The sequence below is a fragment of the Porcisia hertigi genome, chromosome 32 (assembly GCF_017918235.1).
Source record: "Porcisia hertigi strain C119 chromosome 32, whole genome shotgun sequence".
In the NCBI taxonomy this organism is placed as follows: domain Eukaryota; phylum Euglenozoa; class Kinetoplastea; order Trypanosomatida; family Trypanosomatidae; genus Porcisia; species Porcisia hertigi.
Genome location: NC_090591.1, coordinates 80,640 through 103,482, shown reverse-complemented (window position 1 = coordinate 103,482; position 22,843 = coordinate 80,640). Strand labels below are relative to the sequence as shown.

Sequence of the window (22,843 nt, the reverse complement as noted above, 5' to 3'; positions counted from 1 at the left end):
GATCGATTGCTTCCGCCCAACGACCATACTCTTGGGAACGGTCTGGAATATCAAGACGAATCCAATAACCTCCCCCCCCCCCCCCCCCCCAAAAAAAAAAAATATATATATGCAAGTCAAACCATTTGGCTCCCCCTGAGTTGTCGCATCTCGGATTCCCCAACGCTCCTTGTTCTACTCTTTTACACGCACTTCTTCTCCCCCGCCCCCGCCCCCGCCCGCCTAATTCCAACCACGCGATGGTTTTCTCCTTTCGGATGTTCCTCGACTTCATATTCCCCATCTCACGCGTGCTCAAGCATTCGTAGCTCTCTGTTTCCTCAAGTTTTGCCCCACGCTCTACGTTCTGTACAAGCATCCAATCCACACATTCCCATTCTTTCTCGCTTCCCCCTCCTTCTGGACCTGTGCTTTACTCGTCCCCTCTTCTCTTTTCGCTCCGCTGATCGACAAAGCCGACGCGTTTTATCACTTACATCACCCATACCACCCTTCACTTTTGTTTCACCTAGTGTTGCTACTACTACTTCGCCCCTTCCCCCCCTTCCCCAACACCCACCGCAATCATGTTCAACAACGACCACAAGGCTACGGTGAAGAATGCCGACATGCCGGAGGACATGCAGGCGGACGCGATTGAAGTGACGCTGCAGGCAATGGAGAAGTTCAACATTGAGAAGGACATCGCTGCGTACATCAAGAAGGAGTTCGACAAGAAGTACCAGCCAACTTGGCATTGCATTGTGGGCCGCAACTTCGGCAGCTTCGTGACGCACGATACGCACTGCTTCCTGTACTTCTATATCGGCCAGGTCGCGGTGCTACTCTTCAAGTGTGGGTAAGACGAGCAGTTTTTTTCCCCAGATAGCAGCCACGACCGCAAGAGTGCATATCGGTACTAGCTACCACTTCCAGATCCTTGATGTGTCACTGACACAACCCCCCCCTCTCTCTCCCTCCCTTCCATCACCAATACCGATACAAAAGCACAACAATCGGCTAGAGAGTATAGGGAAGGAGCAAGGGAGAGTCGTGTGAAACACGTCGTCGAGCTGGGCAGGACACGCTTTGTGTGTTACCTTCGAAGCCGCTGCTGTTTTCTCCTCATTGCGTCGTGCTTCGTTTCGCAGAGACCCTCGGCGTGGGCGTATCGAGGCATGCCATGACGGGCTCTCTCCACACTCTCTGTAGAATGAAGAGGAAAGAGAGTGTCCTGAAGGACAAGGTGATGGGGGCTGTTCTCAACACTGCCACCTTCTCAATCTGCTTCTTCACACCCGTTTCATCAGTGTGCTGGTTTGTGTAGGGGGGATCACAGGTACGTCTTCGTCTGTCTTTTGCCTCCCCCCCCTCCCCCCTCCCTCCCCCCCAAAAAAAAACAAACAAAAAACAAACATCTTCCCCCTTTTTCCTTTGTCTTGTCTTGGCACACATTTTACCATATGCTCCTTTGGTGCTCTTTCTCTCGTTGATCCGCTGTTCTCTCTGTGTGTGTGTGTGTAAGTGGGCGCCTCGTTCTCTTCCCTGGCCACCGCCACCACCGCGTCTCTGCCACTGCCCTTGTTTTAAGCTATCCGGCTGCGGTCAATGTTGGTCTTTTCTCACGCCTTGTAGGTATCAGGTTGGTTCCGTTCCGCACTCTACACGCACTACACTGATGAATGAAATGGTCGCACTGGCATCCGCGGATGTAGGCACCCCTGGCGTTGTTTCATGTGCTCCGCACTAGAAATGAGATTGAAGCTGCACGAGGCTCCTTAGACGGACATGTACGAGTGATGCGAATACAAGCCAACCAGTGCTCCCCAGTGTAGAAGGGAAGGGTCTCTGGTTAGACACAGTAGGGAAAGGTAAAAAAAACCCATAGAGGACGACAATGCGGTGGAAGGCAGTGTGTGGAGAGGGGAACATCGCACGAAAAAAGAAGAAAACAAGCAAGCGAAAGGACTATTCATGTATTTAAGTTTCCGCCCTTTGTATTACTCATCAGCGTATGTGTTTTGTGCAACATCTGTGTGTGTGTGTGTGTGTCTACGCGCATTCTCGTTTGTCTGTGGAGAGATGACAACCACCCACCTATTCCCCCTCCTCCCAACTTCCACACCCACACACGCGCCCACGCCCGAGAAGAATGAAATGCGAGAAAAGGAATCGAGTTGCGGCACAAAAACTCAGGGAAAGGCAAATGGAGAGACCGCGAGCTTCCATTTTGAGTTGAGCAGAATGGGTGTTTAGAGGCATCGAGTGAAGGATAGAAGACAGCCGTCGCCTCGACAGGGCAATCTTCTCAACCTCAGCTTCCGAGCCTGTCTTGAAATCGTGTCCCCCCCCCTCTTTCTCGTCGACGCCGTTTTCCGTGTTACGCCTTTCTTTTTTCCATTCACCACCACCACCACTTCCACAAAAGCACTACGCCTCCAGGCGTTGCCACCAAGCTAAGTTATGTTTCCCAGAATCAAGGAAAAAGAGTGTATGACTCGAAGAGAGTGTGTAGCAAGTTTGACTGGTTCATCAAGCCATCTATGCGGTCTTCAGGGCTGTAAAGAACGCCGTTCTGTCACTGGACAGCATACTCCCTTTGCCCCCCCTCCCCCCTTTCCCCCCATGCCACACCTGGTCTTGTTCTTCACTCCCTTCCCCAGAGGTGCAGTGGTATCTTGCCCAGAGTTTTCATGTTGGTCATCCTTGAGAATACGCACGCACCAGCGCGCCAAGGAAGTGAGTGAGAGGCCCAGCGTGCAATATCTACTGACAGTTTCTTAGCAGCGTACACAGTTGCTCGGTATTCCGTTGCCGGGTGAACTTTATCTCTGCGGTGGGCTGCCGAACCGTTCCGCAGGGGTTTCAATCTCTTGCTCCCGTTCCTCCCTTTCCTTAACCTCATCGACTCGCCATCTTTTTTTTTTCCTCCATTCATCTCCTATACTTTCTCTGTTGCGAGGCGTCAAATCAAGTGGACGGACCTGGAGCCCCACGCATGTGGCCCCTCTCGCCTTTCTTTGTTTCTCCACCTGTTCCACATATATTTGTTTTTCGTTTTCTTACCCCCCCCTCTTCCGTGATACCCACTTGGGAATTTCTTTTCCTTGGTCGAGTCTACACAACCCCCTTTTCCTCCCCAAGCCGTCTTGTCACTTTTAGGTAACTTGCAAGTCGTGCATAAGTACCTCCTACCCGAGGTGTTGCTGACAGCGCGCAACCTCGTGGTAGGTGCCTCCAGCGCGTCCGCCCCTACACACCATGTCAGCCTTCTTTTGCCAGTGCCGAGGCTACCGCGGCAACCTCATCGCAACGGAGAGGGAGTTCTACTTCACTTGTTCTCTTTTCCGAGTCGATCTGGCATGGAGCAATGTAAAGCGGCTTCGTCTCGAGACGCAGGAGGTGAAGGGGGTGCCGAGGAGCGTGCTTGTGGTGGTGCTGCAGCGCAACGAGGCTGCTACGCTGCACACGAGCAGCCCTCCTGCGCAAAAGAAACCCCTTTCCTCTTCTCGCAAGTACTACTTCTACGACTTCTACGACCTCCTCAGGGCGGAAGAGCAGATCAGGCATCTCTTGGAGGAATACCGCATGTCGGAAAAGGCCAACAAAGATGACGCCCGGGATGAGTTGGAGAAGGGATCCTCCGTCACGGTGAAGCAACGGTCAGACAAGGTCGTCGAGAAAGACGACGTGAGTTCTCTCGCCTCAGATGTACTAAAGGACGAGAGCCCGAACAACTCGCGTACGCCTGCGAACCGCAATCCGGATACTGACGCTCGACGAACGGGGCTTGGACTTTCTTTTGCAGGGCGGCGCGCGTCGCTATTGAGCTTTTCACGGCCTAAGTTTCCCGGCAAACTGCTCAGCGTCCCACCTCCAAGTGCTCCCAACACCAGGCCGAGCAAGCACGCACGAGTCTTTCTCAAATTATATCGGTATGTTGCTGCTGTGCTGGTTGTTGTTATGCTTGCTTTGTTCGTTGGGCAGTGTGGTTGGTTCAGTAGCCCACGCACCCAGCAGCCCTTGCAGGCAGCAGAGAAATTGCTACATGTTATTCAGACCATGTCGGACGTCAACGCCAAGCTGGCGTCGTATGATAGCCATGAGAGTCTGCGACACTATAACAAGAGATGGAAAGACCTCGGGGAGAGAAGTCGCCTGCATGTACATGAGATTGTACAGGCAGCAGTCGGGTTGATGGAGCACTATGTCGTGCTGCAGGCTCAGATGCTCACGTTGCGTGGCCGCCGTGCCCAACGCGTCGCGCGTGAACAGCAGAGTGGCGCACCATCCCCACCGCCGCCGCCTACAATCTCTGCTGCTTTCGCCTCGCCGAAGATGAGTCCTGGCAAGACGCGAGTTATTTCACCACAAAGAAAGGGGTCACACCCTGATGTAGACGATGTCAGCGCCTCAAAAGCAAGCGCAGCTCAATGTGAGGGCGGCGCGGCTTGTCCAAAGATGTCAAAGCGGAGGGCTACTCGGAGTAAAGAATTGTCTTGGTCACAACTCATGTCGGATTTGCGGCGGTGGACTCGCTTGGCGCAATCTGCATGGCGTTGTCTAACGAACCTCAGGGGCGTACTGCTAGTGGAGCCGCCTGCGCCTCCCGCACCCTCAAGTACTGAGCACCTCGGCTCCACCCAAGGAGCGGCATGGGTGGCTTACACAGAGAATCTGGGCGACCATTTCCAGCTTGTGGAGCTTGTCTCAGCCGCCGAAGACGAAGACCGCCGCCGTTGCCTGCAGCTTACTCAGGAGCTGCTGGAGACGGTCGATTTGATAGAGCGCCTGTTTGTTACCTTCAGCAATGCGCTTCTCATGGATCGATACCGTCAGCTGGAGTCGAGAGAGGAGTCCGCCTCTCACTGGCTGCAGCCTCCACAGGCACTCCGCTCTGCCATTGGCGGCCGCAAGTACTATGCGGCCAAGGCGTTCTCAAGCGACGTGGTGGTGCTTGTGGTGATGCTCCGCCGCTTTGTGAGTAGTCTTGTGCATAACGAGCCGCTTGTCGCGAGCCAAGCCCATCGTCGCAGTGCGGCCTTGCGCGTGGCTGATGCGATGCTCCGCTATCAGAAAATCGAGGTCGAGCACCTTCGCGCGCGCAACCGGGGCTACCCTGGCAACACTACACAGCTTTGGCGCGAGCTGGAGGAGAAAGTGCTGCAGCCCGCAACACTGTCGCTGCGCGACAACCCCGGCATCGACAACTCCACTGTTTACCTCCGCAACTCGATAGCGGAGCTGAGGTTTTGGCACACGCACAGTGTCGCCTGGCACGAGCATGTACTTTCGTTCTTTACGCCGGAGGAGCAAGCGGATATTCGAAGGAGCCTGGGCGCGCACGGCAGCAGTAACAATGGTTTCGTTGACCTACTGATCCCACGACCAGGGCTCCAGTGGGTGAACCTGCCGCTTCTCCGCGGTCTTCTTTGTTTCGCAGGGGTACCGCATCTGCGAGATGTTCCCAGCGAAGCCGCTGACAACACCACAAGCGGCACGGCAAACGCGTCGCAAGCGGAGCGACATTGGAGTACAGAGGATACTGTGAGCGCCGAAGGCGAAGGCAACACCAGTGATTCATGCTCGGAAACTGTAGCGGAGCGTGGAACCGCTGCTGCTTCTATGCCGGATACCTCTGCCTACTTGCTGCCACTGCCACAGACGCGCGGTGAAACATTTGCAGCACAAAAGACGACGCTGCCGAACCGTACCACCAGTGCTACCCCGCGATCTCCACAGAGGCCTGCAGCGCCACCAACTGGCACGACTTCGCTGCGGGAGCAGAGCTTGAGGGAAGCCGAACTTTGGAGAGAAGTGAAACTTCGTTGGATGGCTGACCTGGATCTCTTTCGGGTGACATTTGACACACAGTCGGCGGGTCGCAGGGGTGCTGCGGCACGCTCACACTGCCTGGGTGAAGAAGAGCGAGGTGTTTCGGCATCTGCCGCCGACGTCCGTTGTCGACTCTTCGGTCTCCTCTCGCTGATCAACGAGAATTATGTGCGGTACTTAATACCAACCGCCTTGCAGCGCCTCAGCGTCTTCCTACAAGCGCTCTTACCTCCCTATTCCAAAGCTTACACGGGGAAAGAGGTTTATATTTCCACTCTGCAGCACTGGGGCTCGCAGGACCCTGCCGTGCAACTCGCCACCGCCCAGGTCACAGGCATTGCTCCGGGCACGACAAGTGATATTTCGCGGTCTCTCCTCTACCTCATCTTGCAACCCCCTCCGCTCTTGCAGACGAGCGTAATTACGACTCGCCAAACGACAGCCGCGGTGGTCATGCTTCTTCTGTTTGTGGGCATACTGATTGCTCTCTATTATACACATTAGAGGACATATAGGTAGAATACACCCTCGCATCTCTTTGAGCGACTTTGCCCGCTTCCCTGTCAACTTCACTGTGCATCGCTTGGGGGGGGGGCGGCGGGTATGTTCGACGTATCTTCTTCGTGCTCTTTAGGTCCTCCTCACCGGCGAATTACCGCCATGTGCGCGCGGTGCTCCTTCGCGTAGATTTGTACGTTGTGCAGGCGCCAAGCGCATCGCGTTTTCTTCACATATTCCCTTGTCTACTTGCTCGTTCTCCTTGGGTGCGTGTACAAGTGCCCCCTCCCTCCCCCCCACTATGAATACAGTTTGTGTGCGTGTCTTGATCGTTGATCTCTGTTTTTACACCCCTTTTTTTGACTTTCGGGGTTGGCGTTGCGTTGCGTTTTCTTTCGTGCCGTCACTGCTCTCCTTCTGGCGGTGACGACCCGACGCTGTCCCCCACCCCTCCGATATCCCCATCTGTCAATGTTCTTTTCCCTTTCCTGCCATACAGCAAGCGACCCGGTGTCACCACACGGTACCCCGGGCTTGTCACAGACCCGTCGCGTGGTGCGAGGCAGCAGGACGTGTGTGGTACAGCAAATGCCGACACAATCACGTCAGCAGGCCCCTCCTCCCCCCCCCCCTCCTTACTTGAACTCTGCTCGCCTGCCCGCCTTGCGGGTCACTTCAGAGCCGCTCACGTTATCCCGGTTGTGACACACGGCGCACCCCCTCGGGGGGGCCTCCGGCACACACACACACACACACACACACGCCAGTGGGCGCGGGGGTCTGGGTGGAGGGCGCGCAAACCGCACTGGCACTTTTTACCCATGGCGGGAATGACACGGCACAAGCACGTCCGCCTCTGCGGGTCACACCGACGCAGCGCCACGCAGGACAGGGCTGCCTGACTTCAGTGACTATACGTCGTCGTGCCGTCTCCACGTCGTGGATGCTTGACCCTGTCCCCTGGTACAGACGGCATGGCATGTTGCAAAGGGATAGAGAGCTGTTTGTCTTACTCCGACAATAGGTGTCAGATGCTGTGGTACTACCGCGCTGTCGTGATGGGCGCACAAACTGAAAGGAGAAAAAAAAGGGCAGTGAACAGCACAATAGTGGCGCTACTTTGTGGTGAAAACTGTTCTGTGAAATACAGAGCCTCTGCTCACCGTCTCTTACAGTGTCCTGTAAAGGTTGAAGTCAAAAAGGTTGCTTTGCTGGTGAGGCGGGCAGCAGGTACGCATAGCTGTTGTGCATGTGCACACACAAGCATTGGCGATTGTTTTGTTTTTAACAATAGCCTTCGTGCAAGCTTTACCAGCCCCCCATACACACACACACACACGGATCTGTGCTTACCCTTTCTCCCCCCTTGCCCTCTCCACGCGCGCACCGCGTCTCGATGCCCTGTTTGCCGGTGTCGTTTCTGTACTGTCGTCTTGATCGTCTACAAACGCATTGAATACTCAAATGCCGCGACGTTGGACTACACAAACACCCGTACGCGGCTGCAGTCCCCTCGATAATCTCGTGCCGTCTCTGCCTCACTGTTAAGAGCTGCAGCAGCTGGGCACACGTGTTCACCCACACATTTCGCATACAGATACCTCATACATTTTATTCATCACCTGCGCACACCTTCGTTTTCTAGGTCTCACAGACATTCAAAGACCCACTCACAGATCCTACTCTCTTCTTTACCAAGTTTGATCGGCATACTTTACGCAAGCGCGTGCCGTTCCAGTGGATCACCCCCCCCTGGAGGAGATACGCACATGGAAATCTGCGATTCGCAGTGATAACGTCATTACCAGTCACATCCGCCTTAGACCTTCGGTGTGTTTTGTTGGACTTCTCCCCATCCCGATAGAGGCATCTCTCTTTTCCATCTGTGTTGCCTGTGTTTTCCATATGTCGATTCCCTTGGAAAACTGGGGTCAGCTGAAGCTGTCACCGGCCAAGTCAGAGGTGAAGGCCGAGAACGGCACGGGTGCGGAGAGTGGTGACGGTGTGCTTGAGCTCCTCGCCCTGCCCAAGGGGAAGGCGAGGGACAGTGCCAACTATGTGCCGCAGCCAATCTTGAGCATCTCTATATCTGCTATCGCCAGCGCCTCTGGCACCACCAAGAATGATGTGAGTCTCACAATGCGGCCCACGGAGACCTCCGGTGCCGGCGGCTTGGAACTGACGTCGATCCGCTTCGCCGTGCCCAACGTGTGCGTTGGCTATGAGGAGACGGAGGTGGCTGGCAAAGTCATTCTGCAAGATATCCAGACCAGTATGGCCCAGTACCAAGAGCAGTTTCTTCAGCGGCACGGCGGCGGCCAGGGTGGCAAGCTGCTCGCTCTTGCCGCTATGAGCAGTGGCCAGACCAAGCATACAGATGAAAAGGTGGTGGCCACATTCGATGACGTTCTTCTCTCGTACCCCTCTGGCAAGTACAAAATTGTGATCTCGAACTACAACGTGGTCCTGGAGGACAAGAAGAAAGGCACTTCGAGTGGTCTCCTTAGCTTTCCTCTCGCCGACATCCAGAATTTGTTTCTATGCGATGTCCCAGTATACTTTTCTGCTGCGGAAGAGGTGGATGCGAGCAGCGTTCCGCAGTACGTTGTGGTGATACTGAAGGCCCCCCTGAGGATTCGAGCGACGGCGTACAACCACGTTGTCATCTCCTGCCCCGCCGGTCTGGCCCTGGACGAGGAGCATCCGTGGCACTGCGAGCTCAAGACGCAGGACGAAATCAACGAGACGCTTCACCTTCCTGAAGTCAAGAAGGGCGAGGAACCGCCGCTGACGCCGACGATGAGCGGTCGTGTCAGCGACATTCTAACGCGCACCTTCAAAGCCGTCGCCAAGGTGCCCGCGTACGGCGGGATCAACAAGGAGTATAAATCGGTGCTAACCGGACATTCACAATCTTCGATGCGGTGTCTATTCCATGGGGCAGAAGGGCTTCTTTACGTTGTCAATAGCGGCTTGCTTTACCTGCACCGGCCTGCCACACGCATCCTTTTCAGCGATGTCGTACGTGTTGAGGTAAACGAGCAGGAGAGTGGCCAGGCCACCTTCCACCTCACCGTGTTCACCGCCGGAGCGAAGGGGGAGGACAAGTACACTTTTTCAAGCATTGCGAAGGAGGAGAAGGAGGGACTCCTTAGATATCTCGCCACCAAGGTGAAGTTGGTCCGCACTGGCGTCGGCGCCACGGACGACGACGACGACGACGACGAGGAGGAGGAGGACTCCGACGAGGAAGACTCCGATGAGGAAGACTCGGACGAGGAAGACTCCGACGAGGAGGACATCGATGACTCGGACGAGGACGACCGCGACCGAAACGGTTCTCGTAAGCACAAACGTGAGAAGAGGTCCAGGGAGGACAACGAGAAGAAGCACAAGAAGGAGAAGAAGCATAAAAAGGATAAGAAGCACAAGAAAGAAAAGAAACACAAGAAAGAAAAGAAGCACAAGAAAGAAAAGAAACACAAGAAAGATGAGAGGAGTGACAATTAGCCTGCTTCGGTTCAATGTTGCGGTGCCACATGTGGGGAGAAGGGTAGTGGGCAAGCTTTGTGACCACGTGACTATCGGCGCTAAGAGTAGTGTGCGTCAGGGAGCGATGTGCTGCTGCCTAACGCCATTGCTGACAGCAGTCTGTGCGAGGACGTGCTCCTTACCTCTGTGTGCTTTGTCTCCTCCTGTACGCGTACATGGGTGTGCGAACTTTCTTATCTTACTAGCTCACTTTTTTTTTGTCGATTAGCTGAAGCTCTTGACTTTCACGCAGGGGTATATATATATATATACTATTGCGCTATGCAGGGCGCGTGTAAAGGCGGATTATTGTGGTTATAACGGGTTACACGAGACCCTCCCGCTCTGCCCCCAAACAAGCAAGCAAACAAAAACGTCGAGAACAGCCGCAAATGGGCGCAGCTGAGAACTGGAGTACAAATTTTCCGGTGTTGCTGTGATTGTCGATGCGTATTCGAGTGATCTCACTCACGGGCTCTTGGGTGGCTTGGTTGGCCGAAGCGTCCTCCCTCCCTCCCTCCTCACACGCACGCACGCACACACGGACATGACGCGGGCCGCATTTATTTACGCCCTTCGCTGAACCTCCTTGCCTTCGACAAGTGTGTCTTGACCCGAGTAACTAAACAGGGATGTGCCCCTAAATGGCGTGCGCCTGTAACCATGCCCCATATCATCTTTGTGACTTATTGCATTCTCTCTCTCTCTCTTCTGCGTTTTTATTTTCCAGTATTGCTGAGGTGACCAACGTGGCGCACAATAGCGTAGCGACCACCTAGCGCTTACCGCACACACCACCTTGGTGCCGACGTGCTCGTCATGCCTATCGGCGTGGTACTGTGGTGCCTGTGATCAGCACAGAATTATCCTTCCCTGACTGCGGTGCGGTGTGCTGTGCTTCCCCACGTCTGGCAAAGAAGAGCCAACCAGGCAAAGTCGCACGCGCAGGATTTGGCGGCCTACACACACGTAGTTATCCGCAAATAAGTGAAGACGCTATTCCTAATAGGTGCGGCCTGAGTAGGCCATGCAGGGCAAACGTTTCGCGACGCCAACATGGAGTCCTGCAATGCGTCAGGGCAGCTACACGCAGCTGCACGCCTCGTCCTCCTCCGCCTCGCCCCAGCAGTTGGCGAATGCCGGGCGCTTTCTCCTCAGCTCCCCACGCGAAGAGCGGTATGCATACCCGGCACGCTCCCGTCCACGCCCAGCTGCCGCGCAAGCGCACACTGTCAATTCAACACCGGTGCAGCGGAGCCAGGCCATTCGGGATATCCGCACGCAGAGCAGCGCACAAGGTGCCTCCGTGCATCATATGCTGAATGAGTTGGTAGGCCTTAGCCACAGCATTGCCGCTTTACTGGAGCAGGGGCAGATGTCGTCGCACACCATCGCGCCTAGTCCGGCGGATCGGCAGCAGGAGGCTAGTCTCAAGACGCAGGAAATCGAGCGCATTGTGCGGAGGGTGGAGGCGCACTTCGCGGCTCGTATTCAGTCGCTGGAAACGATCAACGCCGCCTTGACGGAAGAAGTCCAGCAGCTACGCGGGTCCCTTGCCCCACAGCGCATGAAGGATACAGTAGATCGAATGAATGTCAAGCACAACGGCCACGGTGGTCCGCAAGAAGAGTCGAAGTCGCTGGATGCATGGAACGACACCTCATCTGATGGGGTTGCCAACGGTCACCCTGTTGGAGGAGAGAAGCATCTGCGATGCGTACTGATGTCGGAAAAGCGGCAGCGGTTGCGTGTGGAGGAGCAGATGCAATCACTGACGGAGCAACATGTAAAAGTGGTGGGAACGCTAGAGCGACGACTTGAGAAACAGGAGGAGCAGCTCTACGACCTTATCGCCGCCCTCGACAAGGGCTACAGCAGCAGACCATCCGTAGCGCTTTTTTCTCCAATGCGCAGCACCGAACACAGTTCTCTTAATCGATTTGCCTCACCTCACCACCTCCTCCGTCAGCACCTTGCGCAACACCAGCATACGCAGCGGACACTTCAACAGTACAAGGAGAACCTTCGTTTGGAGCCTTCTTTCCCGACTGAGGGGGACGATGCGGCGGCAAACATCAAAGACCCCGTGTTGGGCAAAGCGCGTTACACGTTAGAGTCGGTTCGGTCGAGCAAACCACTCACAGTGCACAAGGGTGACCATGACCAGGTGGAGCCTCAGAGTACGGCATGTTCAGGTTCACCGACACAGCTTGTTTGCGATGTGCGACCGGTGATGATGCGCGCCCCTGTACTCTTGCCACAGACGGCGCCACCTGCTCCTGAAGCAGCCACATGCACCTCCGACAGCGGAATAGACGAGATCACCATGTTCCTCGAGAACATAACAAGGGAGCTAGAGAGCCTCGACACACAGTAGCCGGAAGCCGACGCTGGACCTTTTTTTTTGTGCTCAAGGTCCCCCCTCCTCGTCATTATCTCCCCTCTTCTTCTTGTGGCTTGTGTGTATTTCTGTGTTTCACAAAGGCCGACAGCGCCCAGGCGGTCTCGAGGCGGGGGTAGCAGGTGAACTGCATCCCCTCCCTCCCTCCGTGTGTAGGTGTGTGCTTATTTGTATGTGTGTGCGTGTGCTGGGAAGGGAACGCGGTCCCCTGCTTAAGTGGCTGTCCACAGCAACTTGTTATCCAATCTTTTGCCGCCTCGTCATTTGCAGTTCGGTGCCCGTTTCCCCAAAGAGCAAAGTTTTTTGTTTTTTTTTTGCCGGAGGTGTGTGTGTGTGGGGGGGGGGAGAAGTCTGCGACTTGGCATACCCACCACATCCTCTCTGGGGAGCCCTCAGGCGGGCTCACACTTAAACGTAGACCTGAACGTTTTTTGTCTGTTTTTTTTTTCATGAGGCGCAGTTACCTTCTACGCTCTTCACAAGAGATCTGACATCCATCGAGATGGCAGCATGATGCTGTTGCTGCCGCCGCCGCCCACCTTGCACTCCTCGTTCCTACCTTGCCTTATTTTGATTAGCAAAGAAATTAGAAACAACTATTCTTTTGACTGTCTCCCCCCCCCCCCCAGCGGGAGTTGGAGCGGTAGAATGTGTGTGTGTGTGTGTGCGTGCACGTGTGTTTTGCCTTTGTTTCCTGAGTTTGACTTTCGTTGCCGTACAGCGCAGTTTACCTCTAGCTCTGTACTATCCTCGCATTCATCCCGCTTTTCCCTTCTCGGTTTACCGCCCCTCCGTGCCGTTATCGCGGACACTTTTTGACGGTGTTGTCGATCATGACGGTGGCGCCTTATATTCACACACGCACACAAACGCACAAGATTGGTCACGGTGACGCACGGGTCTTCATCATCCCTAAAGAGCGGTTCCCGTTTTTCGCAGATTTCGTATCCCATTCCGGAGTGGACCCATGTTGTCGTACGCTGTCGGCATTTCACTGGGCGCGTCAAGCAGCTACGTCGCTGTCGCACCTGTGAGCAGCGCGACCGGCACAGGTGCCGTGTTCGACGCAGCTTCCATCAAGGTCGTCGCCAATACGAGTGGCCACCGCAACACTCCTGTCGTTGCAGCTTTGACAGAGCATGAGTTGCTCTTTGGCGACAACGCACTTCATCAGTATGCGCGTCAGCCCCAGAGAGTGGTGCCTTACCTCTTCACCTACGCCGCCGCCGCTGCTTCGATTGCGGATGCACAGCACACACCGGCGGCGGAGTCCGTAAACAAAGGGGGCCTGGGGGAGGCCCCCTCGGATTTGCTGCGGGTCGTGGAGGCCGCTGCGAAGCAGAAGTACAAAGGCCACTGCCAACTCACCCAAGCCGCCTCTGGCACGCGGTGCTTTGGGTTCGAGTACACGTCAGAATCAAACAGTGAACCGGTCGATAGTTTTATCTCCGCCGAGGATCTTTTTATTCGCTTTTTGAATTACATCAAGGAGCACTCAGTGGACGGTGCGTGTGGGCTGACGACCACCACCGGCAGCGGAGATGCTGTCCCAACTTCGACAAAGCTCTTTCTGACACTCGTGGTGCCACGCTATGCATTTCCAGACGCAGCCGACAACGCCCATGTCGCACATCGCGGGAGAAGTGTCGAATGGCTGAAGGAGGCGGTACAGTCGTCACATCTCGGCGCCGTCGTCTTGAACACTAGTGTCATTTTCAGTGACGAGGCCGTGGTGGCCGCGTATGACGCCGCCACCCAGGAGCGCGGTGTGCCGCGACTGCTCTCGACCTCACCACACAATGTCCTGGTGGTGGACTGGGGGGCGCACAGTCTTTCTCTCTCTCTCCTGTGCTCCCGCGGTGGTGTTCTTGTCTGCCCTCCGCAGCATAACAGCTTCCCCTATCGTTGCTTCACAAAGCAGAGCAGTGCCTTGAGCGACGGCTGCTTCGCTGTAGGCGCTGGCAGTGGCGGCGACGCGCTGGATGTGGCTTTGGCAGAGCGAGTGGCGGCTCAGTACGTGACACAGAATCGGCGTCTGTTCGCGAGCCCATCGCGCAATTTCAATGCATTGTTGCGCCTCAATCACACCCTGCCCAGCTTTGGATCCGTCGAGCACCCGGCTACCGAGTTTCTTAAGGAGGTGATCCCGTCTCGGGCAATGCGGCGCTTGGTTATGCTGATGGCAGATAAGAAAGTCTCGCTCAACACAAACCCGCAAGCCGCCTCTGTGTCAGTCGAGGTGGAGGCCTTCTACGAGGGAATGGACCTGATGGACACGCAGACGCTGTCAAGGAACAAGCTGGACAACGCTATCCGCAGCGAGTGGGTACTGGTGGACCTGTTCAACAAGGCCTTGCGCGCCTTCGCGGAAAAGTACAAGGATACCTGGAGCGAGGGGTTCGTAGACACAGTGCTGTTCGCGGGTGGTATGTGCCAGATGGCTTCCCTGACAAAGCTGCTCGCGGCCTCTATTCAATCTCTGGAGCAGCGGCCGCCACTCTTCACGGCTTCGGTTCGTGTCTTTGACTCAAGTATCATAGGGAACGGTGTGTGTGCCGATGAGCTACTCTCTGTTGGCGGGTGCCAGCAGAGTTGTCGAGTTGCTCAATCCTACACGAATAAGCAGCTTGCCCTGTCTCGAGTGCCTCGAAAGGGCGCGGGCAAGATGCGGGTCGTCGTTGCCGCCCAAGCCGCCGAGGCGGCTTCCAGCGTCTGGAGTGCACTCACCAAGAATGATGACGGCGGCGACGACGACGACAGCAGCAGCAGCAGCAGCGAGAACGGCAAGGGGGAGGGACTCACGAGCGGACCGCACTCTGGTGCGTTTATTTCCGCTAACGTGTACTTGTACGTTGGCAAAACAGCAGCGTTGATCCCCGCAGCGACACAGCAGCTGCCTTCAGCTTCCCTGTGTGTGCTGTTGCCGCGGTCAGCGGCACTGCCCTGTCGTGTCGCAATACCATGGTCTCCACCATCTCCCGATGCGCAGACAGTGCTGTACCTTTTCACTGATGCGTACGGCACACCGCCGACGGACCCGAAGCGCGAGCTAGTTGAAGTGCGCCCAGTGTGCAGCACTGGTCTTGTCATCTCCGCTGCCGCGGCCGTGACTCATGCTGGAGCGCTTGACCCCCTCTGCATAGTTTTCACCGCACAGGTGAGGTCGAGTGAGGTCTCGGAGAAGGAGGTGCAGGTGAGCGTGCAGCTGGTGCGCGTGCCCAGCGTGGGTAACGCTGATATCGCATCGCTGGTGCTCACCCCTGGTGTCGTTTGTAGTTCCTCTGAAATTATTCTCCAGTGAAGTTTGATGTGACGGGAGCACGTCTGTCTGCATCTCACAGGAGACTGTCGTCCAAAAGGCCGCATGCACCGACAGAGTCGGTCAAAGGCGAACAAGGGTCACATCCACCGGGACAGATGTGTGCGGGTCCTCTCTCTGGTGCATCTTCCTTGTAGGGCCGGCCCCTTTGTTGGTTTTGTTCTCGAATTAGCCTTTTAAGGACGGTGTAACGTGTCTCGAGTAAGACCGCACTGGTGAGGGTTTTTTTTTGACATAAGTACTGTACGCATAAGTGTAATATCCACAAGGGGCATACCCACCTACCCACCCACCCATCCCCACCCCCCACATCTTTACCCGATCACTCAAGACTGTGCGTGCGCAGGGTGCCGAACGAGGCGCAGAGTTCGATGAGCGTTCGCTGAAGCACGGTGTTGAGCCGCATCTGGACTGTGCCTTTTGCGTTTGCTTCCGGCGGTGTTGTATTTCAGTACCCAGAGCTGTAGCAAACCCAACGACTTTTCTCGTTGTTTGTACTAAAGGAAAAAAGAGGAGGGAGGAAGACGTGCTGGGCTACCACAATATCATCAGGTGCGATATCAGGTCAACTCCGAGAGCATCCTATGCTATCGCGCGAGTTTTTTCGATCTGCATTGCGCTTGCGATACGGAGTGTTGTACTTCTATCACCGGCTCGCCTGTTTCACCTGTCTTGTTTTTTTCTTTATATTGTTCCCCTCGTACCCTCCCTCTTTTCCCTTCATCGTTTCATCGCTTCTTGTGCGGTTCGTTTCTTCACCTGCTCCTCCCCCTTCCCCTCCACACACACACACACACACACACACACACACAGAAGCGCTTCACGGAGCTCTCGCTCGCTGCGCTGTTGACGTGGCCCGAGTGGCAGCATTGGCGAAGCCGGCACCTTTGGCGGTGGTCTGTTCGCGGAAAGACCTACCCTCTCGTTGTTACACCGTATTTGCTCGCCCCTTTCTTACACACTGGGTCGCCATCATGTCGACTTCCGAGAATGAGGCCTCGGCGCCTCATACTAAACCGCAGCGGAGCGTCGCCAACTACACAGAGCCGCCCCCCAAAAATCCGTACTTGGTAAAATTGTCTCGTTTTTATAGCACAAAGATACCGATGGGAGTCCGGGAGTTCGTGTTCACTGGCCCGCTCCTTCTCATCACGTTCGGCGTTGCTTACTTCATACCCTCTCTCATATCCGCTGAGCAGTTCACACAGGGGCTGACACCGCACCAACAAGACATGCGCGAGTACACGTTGGAGCCCATTTACGATGCCCACGGCGGACTAAAGGGCTACCGTCGTATCGACATCAAACAGAAAACAGATGGGGACGTGGGCCTGACATCAGGCATGTCGTGAAACAAGAAAGCATGAGGATAGCGACCACATGCCCACTCGGACCCCTGTCGCACACAGCCGCCCAGAGGCAGAGCCCATACAGGAACTTGAGTAAAAGCGCTACAGATCGAACATATTGCTCTTATGTTGTAGAAGCCCACAGAACCCATTTCGTGCATCTCCCGCCCTTCCTCTTTATCCACACACGCAATCTAGGGGGCGATAGAGAGGAGGGGCCGGCGGGTGAGTGTCAGTAAATCATGTGTTCTCCCACAGGCCGTGACGCCGCCGCGGGCGCTGCTGCATAAAAAAAAGGAAATTCAAATGTGAGCGCAAATTGGTTCATACCGTCTCTTTCTAAGAGATGCATGTCTACCTGAACTCTAACGCGAAGGGTCTCATTAAGATGAACCGTATCCTTTTCTAGTTCACATCGCTTTCAATGATAACTTCACGTAGTCCGCGCTGGTCAGGCTTTTTTTTTCTCCCCAGGGGCTTCCGCTCCGCATGATGGGCCCAGCCCTGAAGCGTTGTGCCGCTCCTCTTTTTCAGCTTTCTTCTATGTGAAAGGCATTTTCTCTTCTTTGTCTCCCTGGTGTCCTCGCACAACCGCATGCATGTACGTACCCATGTGCATCACACGCACACACCCCTTCCCCCCCACCTTTCCTCCCTCACCCCCGCATCCCCCACACATCTACGCCGGCGCTCTTTTCTCTCACCAGCTCCGTGTGCGCCGCCCGCCATAGAACACGCATTTTCCCGTCTTCCGCCCTTTTCTCACTGTTTGATAGACGAAGATGCGACTCACGATAGACTTGGTGCGTCTCGCACCTCAATTCACCAACACGATGCTACAGCGTGAAATCGATCTGCGTGGGTTGCGGATTTCTTCACTCGATGAACACGTACTGGTGCTACTGAACAATGACTTCGATGTGGTGAACCTGTCCTCCAACGCCCTGACAGCGCTGGAGTACTTCCCCACGAGGACTGCATCCGGTAGCAGCGGGAAGGATGTGCTAATGAGCCGCGTCTCCACTCTGATTGCTCATCGAAATGAAATCCAACGTGTGAGTTTGGCGTCGTGCGTGTTAGCTTTGCCCAACGTTGTGCACTTCCTGGCCGACCATAACCGCATTGCCCGTGTACGAGATTTGTACTTTCTCAGGCACTGGAAGAAGCTGGAGATCGTGTCGTTTGAGAACAACCCCGTGTGGGAGTCCAACAGCGACAATTTCGATAGCGGGAAATTGCGGGCATTTCTCGTCTTTTTGTGTCCCAAACTCAAGCTCATCAACTATCAGCGCGTCACAGCGGTCGACAGGGAGCGTGCACAAGCGGCGAGCGGTGAGTTCAAAAAGGTAGTGCAGTCATGGCAAGTATCACCGACACTGTCTACAGCAGTCTACTCCCCATCATTGTCTACCGTGGGCGAAAAAAAGGTGCGCAAGCGCGGACGGGAGGGCCGCGCGGCGGCAGCGGCGGCCGCTTCGCTGGTATCAAGCAATGCTCTTGATGCCGAGCTTAACAACGGCGCTTCCAGTGCGGAGCCCGCCGCTAGTGCTGCTGCCGATGTGAATGCGAATGACGATGCCGCTCTTCAAGCGCGTCTAGACCAGTTGGAGGAGCGTCTTCTCTCCGATGATGTCACCGCCGAGGAAATCGCACAATTGGAAGAGGAAATGACGGAGATATCTGAAAGGATGGCGGCTGCGCGCAAGCGAAAGCGCCATTAGATTGGTGCCCCCTCTTTTTTTTGAGAGTGCAAGTTTTAAGTTCTGAACCTGCTCGTGTGTGTGTGTGTGTGTGTGTCTGTACGAGGGTTGGTACTGTGTTGAAGATGGCTAGCGCATGCCCGTGTCGCGCGAGAAGAAAGTGGCGTCTGTCTCTCGATCCGCCCTCTCTGCCCCCCCCCCCACCACCACCAACAGCGCAAATGATGTGGCGCGTTTCGTGTTCGCAGTCGCACAGGCTAGTGTTCAGTCTAGACATATTTGTAAACGAGATCAGCGCAGCGCCTGCTCGGTCTTCGGTGTGCAGCTTCAGAGGCCACTGTATCGCGCGTATCACTTTTCTATTCCGCTGCACAGTGGAGGCGCTTTGTCGACAGTCTAGAAGCCCCAAAAGGCCGTTGCGATGCCAGTCTTCTTCCTCATATAATGTTCTCTTCGCTGTGATGGGAACAACAGCGATCAGCTGATGCGATGGTTTTTATGCCTCTCTATAGGGAATTACATGTTCCCCCCCCCCTTCGAACACTTTTGTCATCTCATCTTTCTTCTCACTTTTTCTTCTATTTCCCCTACATGGCTCTCCCTGCGTGGACTACGCGTTTACTGGGACTGAAAATGACGGGTTTTGTCGGACAGTGGGTTTGTCCTCTCGATACAGGCTGCATTCCCCCCCCCCCCCCCATTTATACCCTTTTCGTCGCTGCCTGTTGTGTCTACGCAATTCATCTTCCCTCCCCCCTCTCGCTGTGCGAGGCCCATTTCAGTCATGTTGCACACGGCTCGACTTGCTCACGGCGCCGCGGCCGGGGTCGGTAGGAAATTCTCTTTCAGCGAAAAGATGCAGAGGCTGCAGGCGGACCCGGAGCACGCTCTCAGCGGTCCCGAGTACGCGTTCATGCGAGATCGCTTGGCAGAGTACAGAAAGCTGCAACAGACATACGCTGTGAAGCAGACAGAGGTGGAAAGGGCCCGAAAGGCAGCAAACATGTGTGGACTTGAGTTTACAGGCCAACGCGGTAGAAAGAGTCCATCCTCGTGACGTGTCCGTGTGGTCGTCTGTGTGTGTGTGTGTGTGTGTGTGTGCACGTTTGGGGGAGTGTTTGCTGCATTGCGTAGGATGCTGTTGTGTCTTTCACAGATGCCGTTTCAGAGACTAGTTGGGTGTGCAGGCGAAAAGAATAAAAGGCAAGCACATGCTCGGCACGAGTATATGCGTTGTTCCATTAAGGTTAGCCCACGGACAGGCGCGTTTGTGTGTGGAGCGGTTTCGCCTTTTTAGCTGGTGGCGTCTCTTCGTATCTCCCCACTCTCGCACCAACCTTCCTCAGCGTGTGTAGGCCGTGCGTAACGGGACACGTGCGATTCTACGCACACTGACAATTTTTTTTTTACTTCTGCGCGTCATACACGCATACACGCCCCTTTTTGTGTGTTTCAATGTTGTGTCCTGGAAGGGGGCAGGGCTGCGATCACGGGTGCTCATCTCCAGACTACGTCTCACTTAAAAAAAATCTATCCCCCTTCTCTAGTCCTACTCTCACGCATTCCTGTGGCTTTGCATACCATCAGCCTCCACACATCCACCCACCATCGCCAGCAGAGCCAACACTGAGGTCTGTGAGACCCTTGGTAAGCGCCCCGATCGGTCTTCCACGTCCAGTTCCACACAAACCCGCACGAGGGCTGATTCACACGTCTTTTCTTCTCGTCTTTACTCCTTTGGAATCCGATCACATGAGCGTCGATGGTCGTAGATCTCGAGCGTCCATGTCGCGAAGCGGCGCTGCACCTCAGAGCACGCGAGTGGCCATTCCTTTTTTCTCGGAGTTGCCAGTGCCGCTTCCCAACCTTGACGCTCTCCGTATAACCGATGTTTTTGCGCGTGCCTACTACGCTTCCCTGCACACAACTCTGCCGACGGCACCGCCGGCCGGGGAAACGGCATCGTCGGGTGTGGACGCAGTACCTTTGAAGGCGTACGTACCTTCTGCCGAGATTGCTAGTGCTGCGGACGAACACCGGACGACAGGGGAGGTGTTCTGCGCTGCTGTAGCTCGCGAGTTGGTGGAGTCCGCAGCGAACCTCTTTGCGTCCCGCTCGCTTGATCGCCTCGTGGATGCTTACACGGCGTGTGCGGCCTGGGACGACATGCGCGATGTGGTCGCCACCTCGTTTTCCCCACAGGACTACGGCGATATTACCGTGGAGCATCGTCCACATTCTTTATCGGTTTCCGTTGCAGCACCTTGTCCTACCAACAGCGATGGTACAGTGGCTACCACCACCACCGCGCCGACACCCTATTTTCTGCGTAGCGCCTTGTCACTCGCTGGAGTTTTCACTCGCAAGCCTTCGTGTGCTCTGGCGCCGCAGACATCGATCATATCACGACCTCTCTCCGCTGGTCACAATGTCGCTATCGAAGTTGCACACCTGGAGTGCCCAGTTCCACCTGTGCCAGTGCCCGTGGATGCTTACTGTCGCTATGTTATGAAGGTGGAGGATGCTCTTGTGTCACCCAGTGCGCTTAGCGCGGCTCAATCGCTGCACCGCAGGGGCCTTGGCCGGCCCAGCGGCACAACTAGAACCACAAAATCTGGCGATAAAAGCGCTTCAAAAAGTTCTGCTGCACCGCCTCTCTTGCCGTCGCCTCCTCCACAAAGTTTGCTCAGGAGTGGGCAACGAGGGCGGCGGGTGAAGAATAAGGCCATTGGAGATGCATCCCATGACGCAGCGCTTTTAGCCAGCCGCGCTGAATCACGCGGTGGCCACTCGCCCGTGGCAGGCTCACCGGAGCCCTTGTCCGACGCTCTGACAACAGCGATGCAGCAGGAATCTCCATTGTCGTTCGGCGACTTTTCAGAAAGCGTTCCACACCCAGACCGCTCAGTGGCTCGAGTGACAGTCACAGGTGATGTCGTAGCCCAGACTGGCGGCAACGAGCCAGAAAGGAAGCACATTGCCAAAGGCTTGTCTCGAAATAGTGGTGTGGTGTTGGCGGTAGAGGAGGATCGACTGTGGAGCACGGGGCGGCCACGCATAGGACTTCCTTGGACCGCAAGTCGCAAGAATGTCGTGATATGCAGCGTGACACCGCCGATTAGCGACGCTGACGCCGCGGTCAATGAGGAGGAGATTACACCGGTTGTTGAGGCCGCCGCGAAGGAAACCACTGAGGCCCCACGTCGACGGAACCGTGGGGCGGACTGGAAAAAATCCTCAGCTCCCGACGCACAATCAAAAAAAGAGGCGGCCCGTGCTCGCGAGGCGTGGGCCTCGTCTTTTTACACCACGGCCGATGCGTCCGAGGAGATACCGCTGCAGAACCAAGTCCAGGTGAACCCGTCGGCCGGTGTCGTTGTAGTGGAGACCAACGCTTCAGCGTCTCCTTCCTCAACATGGCGCTCCGCCAACAAAGCGGCAGCCAGCAGCGCTGTGGTTGCCAGTGGAGGCGAGTTCATTGTTCCCACAGATCGCATGGCGCTCTCCTCTTTTAGCGACAAGCGGGCTACAGCACACAGAAACAACGGTAGCCCTTCCCGTACTAAGCAGCTGAACCGCGATAATGTGCGGACGGCACAGGTCGTGAAGGCGGCTCCTGCGCTTGCACCGCGCAGTCAGCACTAATGCACTTGTGCCTCTGTCAGGTGAATGCTCCTTGCTATGTACTTCACGGCGGAGGCGTGCGAGCCCCCGTAGAGCAAGCCAGAGCGTACTCCATACCACAAGAGACCCTGGAACAGATGGGCGCAGAAATCACGCGTGTGTCGGTGCAACAGCACTCATACCATTTGCTTGTGTACCTCCCAGAGCACCCCCTCTCCCTCCTCTGTGTAGAGGGGATAGGGCCCGCATCACTGATTTCTCTTTCTCATTTTCCGCTTTTCTTCAGTCTGGAGTGGACTTACGATGATGTACAATTTATGTGACTCCCCTCCTCCTCCCCTCCCCCCCCCCCCCCATCAATCCATATAAGCAGATTCGTAAGCCAACCCGCCTACCAACCACTACCCAGGATTGGATCGTGATAGGGTGGGGGGATGTCGTCTGTTGGCTGGGGGAAGGGAGGGGGGGGGGGCCGGCGGGCTTTCTTCCATGACTTACCCCCTCTTGTTTTTTTTTACTCCCCTTAGCAAAAGCTTTCCAGCCGTGGCAGAAACAAATGTGCCGTGTACGGTAAAGGGCCTAGTGCGGCTCTGAGGAGCTACCCGCA

General features: G+C 55.6%; 9 protein-coding genes across 9 annotated transcripts; all 9 read left to right on the top strand.

The window, feature by feature from the left end:
* Window positions 1-566: 566 nt before the first annotated feature.
* On the top strand, window positions 567-842 carry JKF63_02380 (uncharacterized protein; the record flags this gene model as incomplete). Its single annotated transcript, XM_067898408.1, has 1 exon — window positions 567-842. One exon carries the CDS (start codon window positions 567-569, stop codon window positions 840-842), a length of 276 nt encoding a protein of 91 aa, XP_067754565.1.
* Window positions 843-3,240: 2,398 nt separating this feature from the next.
* On the top strand, window positions 3,241-6,318 carry JKF63_02379 (uncharacterized protein; the record flags this gene model as incomplete). The annotated part of the gene is made up of 1 exon (XM_067898407.1): window positions 3,241-6,318. One exon carries the CDS (start codon window positions 3,241-3,243, stop codon window positions 6,316-6,318), a length of 3,078 nt encoding a protein of 1,025 aa, XP_067754564.1.
* A 1,899-nt stretch (window positions 6,319-8,217) lies between these two features.
* On the top strand, window positions 8,218-9,822 carry JKF63_02378 (uncharacterized protein; the record flags this gene model as incomplete). The annotated part of the gene is made up of 1 exon (XM_067898406.1): window positions 8,218-9,822. The coding sequence occupies one exon, from the start codon at window positions 8,218-8,220 to the stop codon at window positions 9,820-9,822; it is 1,605 nt and encodes a 534-aa protein (XP_067754563.1).
* A 1,048-nt stretch (window positions 9,823-10,870) lies between these two features.
* On the top strand, window positions 10,871-12,220 carry JKF63_02377 (uncharacterized protein; the record flags this gene model as incomplete). Its single annotated transcript, XM_067898405.1, has 1 exon — window positions 10,871-12,220. The coding sequence occupies one exon, from the start codon at window positions 10,871-10,873 to the stop codon at window positions 12,218-12,220; it is 1,350 nt and encodes a 449-aa protein (XP_067754562.1).
* A 991-nt stretch (window positions 12,221-13,211) lies between these two features.
* Window positions 13,212-15,545, top strand: JKF63_02376 (uncharacterized protein; the record flags this gene model as incomplete). Its single annotated transcript, XM_067898404.1, has 1 exon — window positions 13,212-15,545. The coding sequence occupies one exon, from the start codon at window positions 13,212-13,214 to the stop codon at window positions 15,543-15,545; it is 2,334 nt and encodes a 777-aa protein (XP_067754561.1).
* A 992-nt stretch (window positions 15,546-16,537) lies between these two features.
* Window positions 16,538-16,915, top strand: JKF63_02375 (uncharacterized protein; the record flags this gene model as incomplete). The annotated part of the gene is made up of 1 exon (XM_067898403.1): window positions 16,538-16,915. One exon carries the CDS (start codon window positions 16,538-16,540, stop codon window positions 16,913-16,915), a length of 378 nt encoding a protein of 125 aa, XP_067754560.1.
* Window positions 16,916-17,694: 779 nt separating this feature from the next.
* On the top strand, window positions 17,695-18,633 carry JKF63_02374 (uncharacterized protein; the record flags this gene model as incomplete). The annotated part of the gene is made up of 1 exon (XM_067898402.1): window positions 17,695-18,633. One exon carries the CDS (start codon window positions 17,695-17,697, stop codon window positions 18,631-18,633), a length of 939 nt encoding a protein of 312 aa, XP_067754559.1.
* A 763-nt stretch (window positions 18,634-19,396) lies between these two features.
* On the top strand, window positions 19,397-19,669 carry JKF63_02373 (uncharacterized protein; the record flags this gene model as incomplete). Its single annotated transcript, XM_067898401.1, has 1 exon — window positions 19,397-19,669. One exon carries the CDS (start codon window positions 19,397-19,399, stop codon window positions 19,667-19,669), a length of 273 nt encoding a protein of 90 aa, XP_067754558.1.
* A 695-nt stretch (window positions 19,670-20,364) lies between these two features.
* On the top strand, window positions 20,365-22,257 carry JKF63_02372 (uncharacterized protein; the record flags this gene model as incomplete). The annotated part of the gene is made up of 1 exon (XM_067898400.1): window positions 20,365-22,257. The coding sequence occupies one exon, from the start codon at window positions 20,365-20,367 to the stop codon at window positions 22,255-22,257; it is 1,893 nt and encodes a 630-aa protein (XP_067754557.1).
* Between the last annotated feature and the right edge of the window lie 586 nt (window positions 22,258-22,843).